Here is a 12,014-nt window from a genome sequence, read left to right as displayed (position 1 = left end):
ATTATATGGCCGCTCGGCGCTTAGCTCTAACGTGGGCCACTAGACCCATAGGGACACGAGAGGAGTTCCGGTGTCCCGTCCAATAATTTTCGGCGTTAAATTAGACCCGAGGCCGAGACAGTAGCCCACATTGCTTCAGATCGTTTCAAGTTGATCGTGTGCGGAAGAAGTGGGGCGAGCGAGGACGGGAGAGCAGAAGGCCATTGTATCCTGTAGTCACTGGGCTTGAAGGTTATAAACCTATTTTCAATAAAAGCAAATCTATAGCTTAGCTGCGAACAAGACTTTATGATTGATTATCAAAAAGGTGACTAGATCTTAGACTGACACGAATCATTCCAAACCAAGATAGGCTTGATAGTCTTTCCATCTTCCATATCCTGAAATGCTCGATGGTATTCCTCCGCAGGATAGAAATTGGCAATTCTTTCCACTGGAAGCTTCCCAGCTTTATACCATCCTATCATCTCACGAATATAATTTTGAGGAATAGCATCACCTTGTATGCATCCAATAATTTGCTTTCCAGAATTCATATGATCCGCCATGGAGACGTCCCATTGATCTAGAGGCTTTGCAAGGCCGACTTGCAAGACCTTGCCGAGAAATCGCACAAAGTTCCATGAAGCTTTAGCCAGCTTCTGCACTCCAGTTGTGTCCAAAGACACATGTACACCTCTGTCTCCGGTAATCTTGCGCACCTCCGCGACCAGGTCAATGTTTGGGTCGGACGTGTCAATGGTATGTGTTGCTCCTAGGGTCTTTGCGAGTTCCAGACGAGACTTGGTGTGGTCGATGGCGATGATTGTTCGACACTGACGCATGGCAGCAGCCTGTATGCCGTGTTAGATATGCATGAGTATAAGAAATGAAAGGATCGATACCATGACTGCACTTTGGCCAACGCCCCCTGTTCCAAGGATAGCGACGTCTTGATGGGGTTGGACATCAGCGATATTCGTCATCGCTCCCGCTCCCGTCTGGACTCCGCAACCAAGTGGTGCCAGTAGCTTGAGTTCCTCGGTCGTCACGCCTAGACCAGAGACATTGATAATGCTGCGTGCTTTGACAATTGCCATTCTGGCGAAACTCGACTGTCCAAAGAAAGACGCTGCAATGTCAAAGTTGCCGTCATTTGACGCAGAATACATCTCCTTCTCGCCAATAAAGTTGTGCTTAAACCCATCTACACAGTACGCCGGGTGGCCATCGTCACAATTGTAGCACTCTCCGCAAGATGAAATGGACATGATAACTGGATCATTTATCTTCACGCTCGTCACCGCACTCCCAACCTTTTCAACAAATCCAGATCCTGAGATACCGTCAATATTCTCAATTTCCAGGAGTTCAATTGAGTTAATCACCCACCCTCATGACCCAAAATGCGAGGATAATAAATCCCCGGATTCGAGTTTCCTTCTGTCGCAGCATCGCCAAAATGAATATCTGCACGGCAAATTCCACTGGCTACCAGCCGCACTAGAGCTTCGTCTGGTCTAATTGGGCGCGGAGTAACAGGCTGTAATTTCCATTGCCCGCGACTGATGGGGCCGTATGCGACAAGCGCTAGTGATTCCTTGGACATTTTCGTTTGAGGTGAATGACTTCAAAGACAAATTCAAAGAAACAGATCAGAGTTAACGATAGTCATCAAAATACTCGATGTCGTATTTATAATTAGGTTCTTCAATGAAGTGCTAATTTATTTGGATATGATCACACTTAATCCAGTTCCCCGCGAACGTGGGGCTCCCTTGCCGCCGCTCTTGTGAGGGCGGGGGGTTTGACCTCGCCATTTTCATCTCAAGGCCCCGTTAATGAGCGGTCTACTCTGTACAGGTACAAAGTGGTCGATTAAATTTAGTTAGAACATGTTTACAAGTAAGTCCTGAAATTGTATCTAAACTCATCCTCGCGACCCCATTATCGTATCACACCATAAACTGGTTCAAGGTCTCATCATGGATGATTATATCGAAGAAGACGAGAAGAGCACACCGGTATAGATAACAAAATCGGTTTAATTCCAATCATGAGCCTGCTTGGGGTGATATCAGTGGTATAGTCTCTAATGAGTGTTCTATCGACGGCAGCCGTTTCGATGGATGGAATCGACTCTGAGAGATTTGCCGAGACCCTTACTGACTACAGCCGAGGCTGAATCAATGGCGGTTTCCTATGCAGGGGTGTGTTCTCACATTTGATGGTTATTAAAAGGCATGAAGTGGATTGAGTCAAGCTAAAAAAAATCAAGATGCAGATCCACTGCGGCAAATAAGGTTGTTCTTGGCATTCGCATTCTCGCATTCTCGTATTCTCGCACTACAGGGTTCTCGCATTCTCGTATATCTTCCATTTGGATGCTAAATTTTCATGTTCAGGGGGATGTCCGACGAGCGTAGAGTTTATTGATATATAAAAACACTCGCTACAATGAGCCTAAATCCAATATTCTATTGTCACTCTCTTACAGTTCTCTCAAGCCGCCTAACATGTCTGCAACCACGAACGATGGCGGATTAGATTTCGCTCTCTATCGATACACCCCATCCATACCAGCTGCAGCAATATTTGCTGGAATTTTCCTTCTTCTTTCCATCCTCCACTTAGTTCGACTGGTTCGCAATCGCACCTACTTCTTCATCCCGTTCATCGTGGGCTTATTATGTGAGATTCAAGCTTCCAATTCATGTTCAAGCCACTAACACTGCTACAGTTGAATGTGCCGGTTATATTGCTCGCGTTTTTTCCCACTTCGATACGATGGCACTTGGGCCATACATAGTCCAGACTATGCTCATCCTGGTCGCTCCCCCTCTGTTCGCCGCTTCTATATACATGACACTCGGTCGGGTTGTTGTCAAACTCGGCGCTGAAAAGCAATCTAAGGTTCCAGTTCGCTTTCTCACGAAAACATTTGTTGTTGGAGATGTGATATCCTTTCTTATGCAATGTGGAGGTAGAGTTACCGGGTGCCTACCAATTGATCGAGGTACTGATTATCAATAGGTGGTGGTTATATGGCTGCTGGATCGATTTCCGCTATGAACACTGGAGCCAATATTGTCGTTGGCGGGTTGGTAGTTCAGCTTCTCTTCTTTGGCTTCTTCGTAGTCGTCTCCGCCGTGTTCCACTGGCGTTTCAAGAGGCAGCCGCGGTATATCCATGTCTCAAGCACACGGTCGCATGGCCCCGAAACTCGTATGACATGGGAGGCTATGATGTGGGCGCTCTATATCGCATGCCTTCTCATTCTAGTGCGATCAGTCTTTCGAGTCGTTGAGTTTGTTGAGGGAAACAATGGGTTCATTATGCGAAGAGAGTACCTTTTGTACATTTTTGATGCGTGTCTCATGTCCTTGACAGGCATAGTGTTGATCATTGTCTATCCTGGTTCCTTCCTACCGCAGGGCAGTAAAAGGGATAGTGAGCTTCAACTTATGTCGACGGAAGCGTCCGCTCACAGAGATCCAATGTCCAAGGCTTGAGGAAGCTGAACGAATCCGACATAGATGTATGCTGATCTCACTTTTTAATCAAACTTTATATTAGACATACTGTATTAAGTAAATAAGGTTGTGATATGTATCCTACAATATCATTACTTTGAATCTCGATAACTCCGCCTTGCCTTATGCAGTTAGGTTTGTGTTTAGTAATGATTCCCAAAGGTAAATTATTGAAATCCATGAATCCCAAGACTTAGATAATTCAGAAAAATCGAATTAGTGGAGACGTCGAAGATGATCGTACCATGGCAAAGTAGGGTGGTCAGGACCGCGGTAGGGTTTCAACCAGCTAGACCCGCACTTTCCAGCCACATCACTTCGACATACATTCCTCACGTACTTCAGGGAGTCAATCCAGTGGCCATTTCCTCGCATTATATACCTACCATGCCAAGTTATCCCTTTCACATGTGAGGCTATAGATTGCGCCACATCACGCATCAAAGGCCCAACCCCCTTGTTGTCCAATGTCAAATTTGACAAGGCGTCCGAAGCATCGGATCAGCCACACAAAATCCAGGAATGGGTGTTTTCCATGCAAGAACCGCCGTGTCAAGGTACCAATCAAATAACCCTGTTTCTATAAAAAAGACTGATCGCGATAGTGTGATGAAGAACGACCAATCTGTGGTGCCTGCTCCGTCAGGGGAGATGAATGCACCTTTCCACAACCACAGGAGACACGTGACCAGACAAGAAGACAGCCTCGGACTCGTCGCTCTCTGATGCACCAGGATGGAATTAGTTCAAGCATACCGTCAAGCTTGCCTGAAGATTCCATTCATCCGCTAGATTTTAACATACCTGAATCCCGGGCAGCCAATCCTGACCTTGGTACCAGAGATTTGAACATGCATGACCTGAACCTTCTACAGCACTATCTATTGCATACCTCGAGAAACCTAAGTCTCCATCCTCGCAAAATTATGGTCTGGGAACGTGTGATTCCGGAAATCGCTGCCAATAACCCTTTTCTCATGCACCTGCTTTTGGCACTGGCAGGTCTGGATATCTTGACAACTCGAAAACCGGACCAGCGAACAGCAATGACCTCAGATGCAATCAAACTGCAAAGTTTGGTTGAGCATCACCAAAAAGGCCTACAGGGTCTTCAAGAGAAATTGACTTCTATTGAAGAGACTAGTGCGGAAGTCTTGTTTGCTGGATCAATGTTGATCGTCGGCTTTGCATTCGGCTCGCTGCGGATCGAGAATTTGGATCTCTCTACCCAGACATCACAAGTCTCCAGGGAAAATATCTCCCCGGATTCGCCTCATCGCTTTGAGGGGCCCCGTATAGAGTGGCTGCGACTAGTTCGAGGCGTCAGCTCCATTGCGCGGCACTCTTGGAAGACGCTGAAATTAGGGCGATTGAGACCACTCTTAATGTTTAACAATGCCAACGAGGACTGGAAGCTACTCGGTCCAGATCATGTTCTATCAGCTGTGTCACCACGCTATATACGATCAGAAAATCTCTCTGCATTTTCGCTCGGGGCACCTCAAGCAATTTCAAGTCTTAGAGGATTTTTGGGTACCCTGAAAGCAACATTGCTTGAAGTCGGTGGTGGTCTTGGCACATCCCAAATTTCTGGCTCCAGCCCCGAATCTGATGAAATTCAACAGCTAGGCGATGTCTTTGAGGCACAGAACCAAGCAATTGATGTTGCTGAACAGATGTATATGCGAGTCATATATGTGCTCGAGCTTCAACGTATCGAAGCGAGTTCATCTGACCGTGACGTTCAAGGCGAGATAGAGGATGCGGCTATTACATCTTGGCCGCACCTTGTTCCGGAAATTTTCATCTCGTCACTTGACTCGAATAACGGTCCGGAAATACTCACTGGCTTGTCTTTCACCATTCTTGCCCATCTATATTTACTACTCACGCTTCTGGGTGACCTCTGGTATCTTGGGAAGAATTTTGGTGTTGAGATCACGAAGATTAATGCTTTGGTAGCGGGGCTCGGCGATTCTAATCTGTCAAAGTTGATGGAATGGCCCGTGGATGTTGCGGGCTTCAGCTCGAACGCTTCAAAATATAATTCATAATTAGACGGCCAGGTGGACCTCTTTTTGCTATGGTGGCACAGATTCCATTCTCATAACACCAGATAAGTTACAAATGACCCAATAATATGTTTCTATAAGTCCAGGTTTTTGCTTTCACAGTGAAGAAAGGGCAGCTTCAAACTCGGGGGGTACTCGAATATAGCCATAGAATCGACCCTCCGGATCGTATTTCTGGCGCAACTTTTCCAATCTGACATAGTTTTGCGTACGCATAAACTTTCCAGGATGACCCGGTAGGTTCTCATCAGCGAGTTGAATCCCCTTTCTTAAGTGCTCCATCTTCTCCAAAGAAGAAATCACGTATCCAGAATTCTTAGTATCCTGCCCCGCATCCGTGGAAATCGCATAGAGAGCGACGTAGAGACGTGCCTCCATAGAGAACGCCATCTCCGGACGACCTTTAACCGGGAGCCACCACATCATGTAGAGGTGGGAGGGTGCCGCAGGAAGCGCATCGATGATCTTGTGGAAATTGGGGAGCAGGTCTGTGACAGGTAGATCTGTCCACAGGTTATTGGCCTCATATCGTCGCCCGCGATTGTCGAGAATATCATCGAACCGCTTGAGCATTTCCCGTAACGTACAACTAACAAACGGAGCTGACTTGAGCGCTTTCTTCATTACGGGTAGATCATGTAGAAGATTGAGAGCGGTGCGAGCCTCTTCTTCCGTGTCGGAAAGCGCATCAGCCGTAATCGCAAGTGTCGGCCGACCCATGATACCATCCTGATCACGCGCGACAAAGAATCCAATCTCCAGATCGGGGGAAACAGATTCGGAAACGGCGTCGATAGCAGCAAGCACTTCGTCCAGGTCGGAGGTCTCGAAGATATACCGTGCGGTCATGATACCCTGAGGAAGCGTATAGAGCTTAAGATAGAAGCGCGTGATAAGACCAAAGTAGCCGCACCCAGCACCACGACTAGCCCAATAGTACTCAGAGTTCTCAGTTGGGCTTGCACGGATAAGCTCACCATCCGCCGTGACGACGTCTATGGCCATGACACTTTCGCATGCGACACCCCATTTGCGCGAATTCCACCCAAAACCTCCCTGTAGCAGAAAACCTCCCAGTCCGACAGTCGGGCAGTGCCCTCCAGGAAACATGAGATTGTGCGGGACGAGGGCAGCATTGAGGTCCGAACCATACGCCGCAGGCTGCGCAACTGCAGCACGAGCTTTCACGTCGAATGTGAAGCTGTTCATTTTCACAAGATCAACCATGATGCCCCCATCGCGGAGAAAGGAGGCTGTCCATGAATGACCACCTGATTTGGTGCCGATGCTCAGTTTCTTTTCCTTGGCGTAGCGAACGATCGCTTGAACATGGGCATCATTCTCAGGGTAGGTGATCAATTCGGGGTATCGATCTGGGACTCGACCATTCCAGACTGCGCCACATCGTGCTGCTTCATATTTGGGGTCACCGCGACGAATGGTGTGAAAAGTCCAAGACTCCATTTCAAACTTTTTATGCTCAAGACAGAGGGAATTGAAAGGGACAAAAACTGAGGGAAGGGAAAATTCAAATTTCTAGTCTGGCAATTGGGCAGTCAGAGACGAGGTTATACTTAAGATTACATCTAGACTCTATGATACCTATTCAGTCCCAGTTCCTCATCTGGTTGTCACATAGTCAAGGTACCCACTAACCACAGCGTGGGGCCCTGATGTTACCCACACACCCACGGCGGGGGAGGGGAATGTGGGGAAATGACATACTGCTTCGTCCCCGCTCCTGCAGTCCCACGTCGCCTAACCTTACATCGTCCCGGATTTTCCGGTCTTCTCAGCCACTGAATGTATAAGTTCGTGACCAATAAGCAGGTAACTCGGCTCTCAAAAGAGCCTTCTCTCGACATCCCTAACATCAACATCCCCGAGCATAGCGATTGACTTCCAGCATGTCTCAAACAACCGAAGACCTTCCTGTTGTTCCCTTGCTCATCGGCGGTGTGGAAACAGCTGGTTCACCTAGCGACCGTTTCCCAGTGTATAGTTACGCGCAACAGAAAGACGTGTATCTTGCCGAGTCAGCCAATGCTGAAACCGCCAAAGCGGCTGCTGATGCTGCGGCCGTTGCGTTTAAGACTTGGAAAAAGACTCCTGCTAGAGATCGACGAGACCTCCTGCTGAGATATGCCGATTTACTTCAAAGCCATGCAGAAGAGCTAGCCGCTGTTCAAATGGCAGAGACGAGTGCGCCCGAGCTACTGGCGAAGAAGAATATACAGCTGGCTGTTGGCTTAATTCAAGAAACTGCCGCCTGTATTACTTCGTTGAAGGGTGAAATACCACAGGGCGAGTCTTCCGATGTCTTGCCACTCGTTTTCACGGTGCCAATTGGCCCGGTCTTAGTTATTGCGCCGTATGTATCTCTAATTCTCGGGATAAAACATTCTCGCTAAAACGGAAATTTAGCTGGAACTCACCCATTATTCTGGGCGCGAGAAACATTGCGACCGCTATTGCGGCTGGATGCTCTGTGGTGTTCAAAGCCTCGGAGAACTGTCCTAAGCTGCATCATATGCTAGTCACAATCTTTGAAGAGGCCGGTCTTCCCAAAGGCGTTGTGAACGTGATCCAGGCGAGCAGAGAGAACGCTCCCGAGGTGACCGAGGCTGTTATTGCGCACCCTGCTATTCGCAAGGTCGAGTTTGTCGGAAGTGCAGCAGTCGGACGCATTGTTGGTCAGGTCTGTGCGAAGCACCTCAAGCCGATCTTTATGGAGCTGGGTGGAAAGGGACCCGCTATTGTCCTTGATGATGCGGATCTACCTGCTGCTGCCAAACGTTGTATTGCTGGAGGTATGTATCTCATCATTCAGTTGCATAGATTGCTCAGTAGGGAACTAACTGTTACTATAGCTTATCTCCACCACGGACAACTTTGCTTCTCGACAGAACGAATCATCGTCCTTGAGAGCGTTGCCGAGGAATTCAAAAAGCATTTGATCAAAGAGGCAGAGTCTTTCAGAATCACCGACGGTGTCAGCCCCCGCATCGTGGAAGCATGCCAAGAAAAGCTTATCGATGCAAAGGAAAAGGGAGCGACATTCCTCGTGGGCAAGCCAGAGAAGATGGGCGTTGCGAAATTGCATCCGACAATCTTGATGGGTCTCACAAAATCAATGACCCTCTGGAATGAAGAATCATTTGGTCCTTCTGCTGCGCTGTTCATTGCTCGCGATGATGAGCACTCAATCGAACTGGCCAATGATAGCAAGTATGGCTTAAACGCTGCTATACATACTAAAGACTTCAACCGAGCTTGGGTGATGACACAGGAACTTGAATTTGGTCAAGTTCATACCAACAACATGACACCACATGATGAGCGTGAGTAGATTGTCTTGAATGTTCTTGCACGGTCGCTAACTTGATGATTTAGCTACCTTCCCAATTGGAGGTGTCAAAGGTAGTGGATGGGGGCGCAATAATGCCCTTGCTGGTCTGCGAGAATTCTCCGAGACTAGGCTGATGACATGGAGTCTCGAGGGCAGCAAGTTTATTTAAAATTTCTGAAATTGATGACTGGTAGTTCTTCTTTCTGATGGTATAACTGGAATGGTATTCTTGTACACAGAATGAAACATCATTAAATTCGGATATCATGATTATCAGATACAAAGACAGTGGAAGCCCTTAAAATGCTGGCAAATTTGCGAGCAAGCTCCCAATGTCCAATACGGTCCAGTAGGTCAATGATTGAAAAGAGAAGAGTTTTCTGGGAAAAAGCACCATCAAACCTACGCTCACCTATCCCACTATTGGGCATAAATTCAGCCATGCCAAAAAAAGCAAGCTCTGGGAAGTGATGATTGCTTGGAGGCGAAGATTCGGGTGAAATAATTGACTTAGATCCGAAGCGCATGTAGCAGATTAGTGCCAACCCTGCCCAGAAGAGGGCGCGCGGAACATGAATCGCAAATTCCGAGACAACACTCATGGTTTGAACATGTTTTTGAATCATGGATGCATGGAGTATAGATCGTTCGGCATCTTGAGAAGTTGCCCAGGCCATAATAGCTGAGAGCTCTGCTGGTTCTAGCCGGGTACCTTCACGACCGATAGCCTTTTCCAGAAGATTGAAATCTGCGGATGTTTCCATGTAAACAAGATGCCACAGAATTTCCAGTTGAAGGGAGTCGTGGCTTGGTTGTTGTTGCCGACGGTCCAGGAATCGGGTATAGAATGCAATGAGAAGGTCGTCAAACTCCCTAGTGGCTGGAACCTGTTCGGCGAGAGATTTCCGCCATGAAATTACTCGCATACTGATGCCTTCTAGCACGGCATAGGCAGTGAATCGGCTATGTGCGGGGATTCGGCGAAGGCTATCCGGATCTGATAATAGAATTCGACCGTCAAACGAAGCTGGCCGGTCCTTTAGTTGGCGGGTTTCTGCTAGGAGCTTATGTTTCCAATCAATGGCGTTCGGTGCCATGAACACAGTCTCGGAGCATGTGGGAGAGAATTTGTAGGATTCAAAGCTTTGAATTGGCTCATGGTGCAGAATGCTGGCAAGTTCGGCGTCAACGATGTAAAGTGCATGCACCACGCGAATTAACTCTTGGCGACGGGCCCAGCTCCGCCATTGTTCCTCAAGAAGCGTGCCCCCTGTTTCGTGCTCTACTAAGATATCAACCGCTGGTTGATCAAGTTTCAAGTTCCTGGCCCATGATATTGGTGGTCCATGGAACGCGTCGACATTGAGCAGTGTTTTTGCGCTCCCTGATAGCATGCCAAATACCTGTGCCAGTGATGCACCGTAAATGATTGAGACTATCATTTCTCGGCTTCTGCCAACAGAATTCTCCCAAGTTTGTAGCGAAGCCTTCTGGATTCTTTCGAAGATATGAAGACCCTGCTGCAAACCATGATCAGAGCCAGTAAATAGAAGCCCAAAGGCGCACATCACGATTATGAGGTTTGCATTTGCTTTGCATGGCATAAAAGTGGCCGGATGAACGATTGGAAACACGGGTTGTGTCTTAGCAAAATAATAGTGAATACACATGTTCAACGTATCTGCCGAGGGAACTGTGGGCTCATATGAAGCTATTTGCAGTTTTTTCCGGATGCTTTGTCGATACTGTTCATCGAGCGTTGCATTTCCACCCTGTGCCGGGTCTTCAAGGCTTGAATGAGGTGTTTCGCTCGATAATGGCTTCCAGACGTTAGTAAACCAAAGAGAGCTCACGTGTTGAAGTTGAAGGAGCTCTGGATCCACAAGATCCCCACTTGTCTCTTGCGTCATTAAATCAGAGCCTGAGAGACAAACGTCCATTTCATATTCACCACTGGTAAACTCTGAGCCAAATATCCATGCAGCAAAGTCATCATTCATGAGATTTGGACCGGGCGGAAAGGTAGGGCCTAGGTCGCCTGGATAACCTTGCTCTATTCCTGCCGCCGGTGCATTGGTATGACCAATCGGGGCTTGTGGGCAAATTGAGATTCTGGGCAGAGGAAAATCGAAAATATTTGAATTATCTGTTTGCTGGGAGACTGGACTTCTTGGGCCCAATGTTGGCGCATCAATGTCATGTCCTGTCGCCGGTGTATGGACAATTGGTACCGGCTCATTGAATGCACTCGCTGGTTCGCTAGCATTGGGGGGAGCTTTACAGCGCACGTCACGTCGATGTCGTATCAAAATATCACTTCATGAACACATTAGCAACCTAATCAGCGGTCAAGCATGGCTTGCCTTACTGTCTGCTGTAACGGTTGCCGCAGTCAGGACACTTGAACGGCTTCTCTTTGGTGTGTGACCGAACATGACGTAGCAAATGTTCGCTTTTGGTGAAGCTTCGCGCGCAGATTCTGCACTGGAAATTGCGCTGTAAGGGCTTTTTAGCCCGGTTACCCGTCTCGGTCCCCAGATTTCCAGACATCAAGGCTTGCCCTGTCCAGCAACACAAGAATGCGACTGGGAACCTCACTTGGAAAAGCTGATAGTGTCGCAGAAAAGAAAAATCGGGGTCGGATTGAAACGGTTTAGCTATCCGAGGTGCGGTCGAGACAGATATGGCTATCAGGATTCCCGTGAGTTGTTCAATATGGCGCCAGGCCTGGTTAATGTGCTAACATAGGGAAGTCGGAGAAACCGGAATAGCTTGGCGCTAGAAGTTTGCTTACCCCATACACATACCCCGCCTTTTACTCCGCCCTCGGTTCATGGAACATGTAAGACTTGACCTCACGGCTGAGACTTTTGAGTGGAGCTCTAGCGTACTCTTTGAAGGCCTATAGCTTCGCCTCATTTGAAATACCCGGTATTGGTTGGTCGCGTTCACACTTGGTCCAAATTTGTTATTCATCTGTTTAGAATATTGGCAGAGAACTATCTATTTTCCGAGGTTTCTTTTCAAAAAAGAAGTATGTGCATGAACTCCATACCCCCTTGACTTCAAAATCAAGGTATT

The 12,014-nt window shown here is 47.7% G+C and overlaps 6 protein-coding genes across 6 annotated transcripts; 3 read left to right on the top strand and 3 right to left on the bottom strand.

Annotated features, from left to right (window-relative positions):
• Positions 1-311: 311 nt before the first annotated feature.
• Positions 312-1,588, bottom strand: N7503_005888 (NAD(P)-dependent alcohol dehydrogenase; the record flags this gene model as incomplete). Its single annotated transcript, XM_057065435.1, has 3 exons — positions 312-833; positions 885-1,315; positions 1,372-1,588. The coding sequence occupies 3 exons, from the start codon at positions 1,586-1,588 to the stop codon at positions 312-314; spliced, it is 1,170 nt and encodes a 389-aa protein (XP_056923178.1).
• A 907-nt stretch (positions 1,589-2,495) lies between these two features.
• N7503_005887 (RTA1 domain-containing protein) lies at positions 2,496-3,491 on the top strand (the record flags this gene model as incomplete). The annotated part of the gene is made up of 3 exons (XM_057065434.1): positions 2,496-2,670; positions 2,720-2,962; positions 3,013-3,491. The coding sequence occupies 3 exons, from the start codon at positions 2,496-2,498 to the stop codon at positions 3,489-3,491; spliced, it is 897 nt and encodes a 298-aa protein (XP_056923177.1).
• A 947-nt stretch (positions 3,492-4,438) lies between these two features.
• Positions 4,439-5,566, top strand: N7503_005886 (uncharacterized protein; the record flags this gene model as incomplete). Its single annotated transcript, XM_057065433.1, has 1 exon — positions 4,439-5,566. The coding sequence occupies one exon, from the start codon at positions 4,439-4,441 to the stop codon at positions 5,564-5,566; it is 1,128 nt and encodes a 375-aa protein (XP_056923176.1).
• A 114-nt stretch (positions 5,567-5,680) lies between these two features.
• On the bottom strand, positions 5,681-7,048 carry N7503_005885 (FAD-binding oxidoreductase; the record flags this gene model as incomplete). The annotated part of the gene is made up of 1 exon (XM_057065432.1): positions 5,681-7,048. The coding sequence occupies one exon, from the start codon at positions 7,046-7,048 to the stop codon at positions 5,681-5,683; it is 1,368 nt and encodes a 455-aa protein (XP_056923175.1).
• Positions 7,049-7,491: 443 nt separating this feature from the next.
• N7503_005884 (ALDH-like protein) lies at positions 7,492-9,102 on the top strand (the record flags this gene model as incomplete). Its single annotated transcript, XM_057065431.1, has 4 exons — positions 7,492-7,955; positions 8,009-8,394; positions 8,455-8,925; positions 8,978-9,102. 4 exons carry the CDS (start codon positions 7,492-7,494, stop codon positions 9,100-9,102), a joined length of 1,446 nt encoding a protein of 481 aa, XP_056923174.1.
• An 82-nt stretch (positions 9,103-9,184) lies between these two features.
• N7503_005883 (uncharacterized protein) lies at positions 9,185-10,933 on the bottom strand (the record flags this gene model as incomplete). The annotated part of the gene is made up of 1 exon (XM_057065430.1): positions 9,185-10,933. One exon carries the CDS (start codon positions 10,931-10,933, stop codon positions 9,185-9,187), a length of 1,749 nt encoding a protein of 582 aa, XP_056923173.1.
• Between the last annotated feature and the right edge of the window lie 1,081 nt (positions 10,934-12,014).

Source organism: Penicillium pulvis (genome assembly GCF_028828015.1).
Source record: "Penicillium pulvis strain IBT 33274 chromosome Unknown contig_23_segment0_segment0, whole genome shotgun sequence".
Classification (NCBI taxonomy): Eukaryota; Fungi; Ascomycota; class Eurotiomycetes; order Eurotiales; family Aspergillaceae; genus Penicillium; species Penicillium pulvis.
This window is presented reverse-complemented; position numbering and strand designations above follow the sequence as displayed.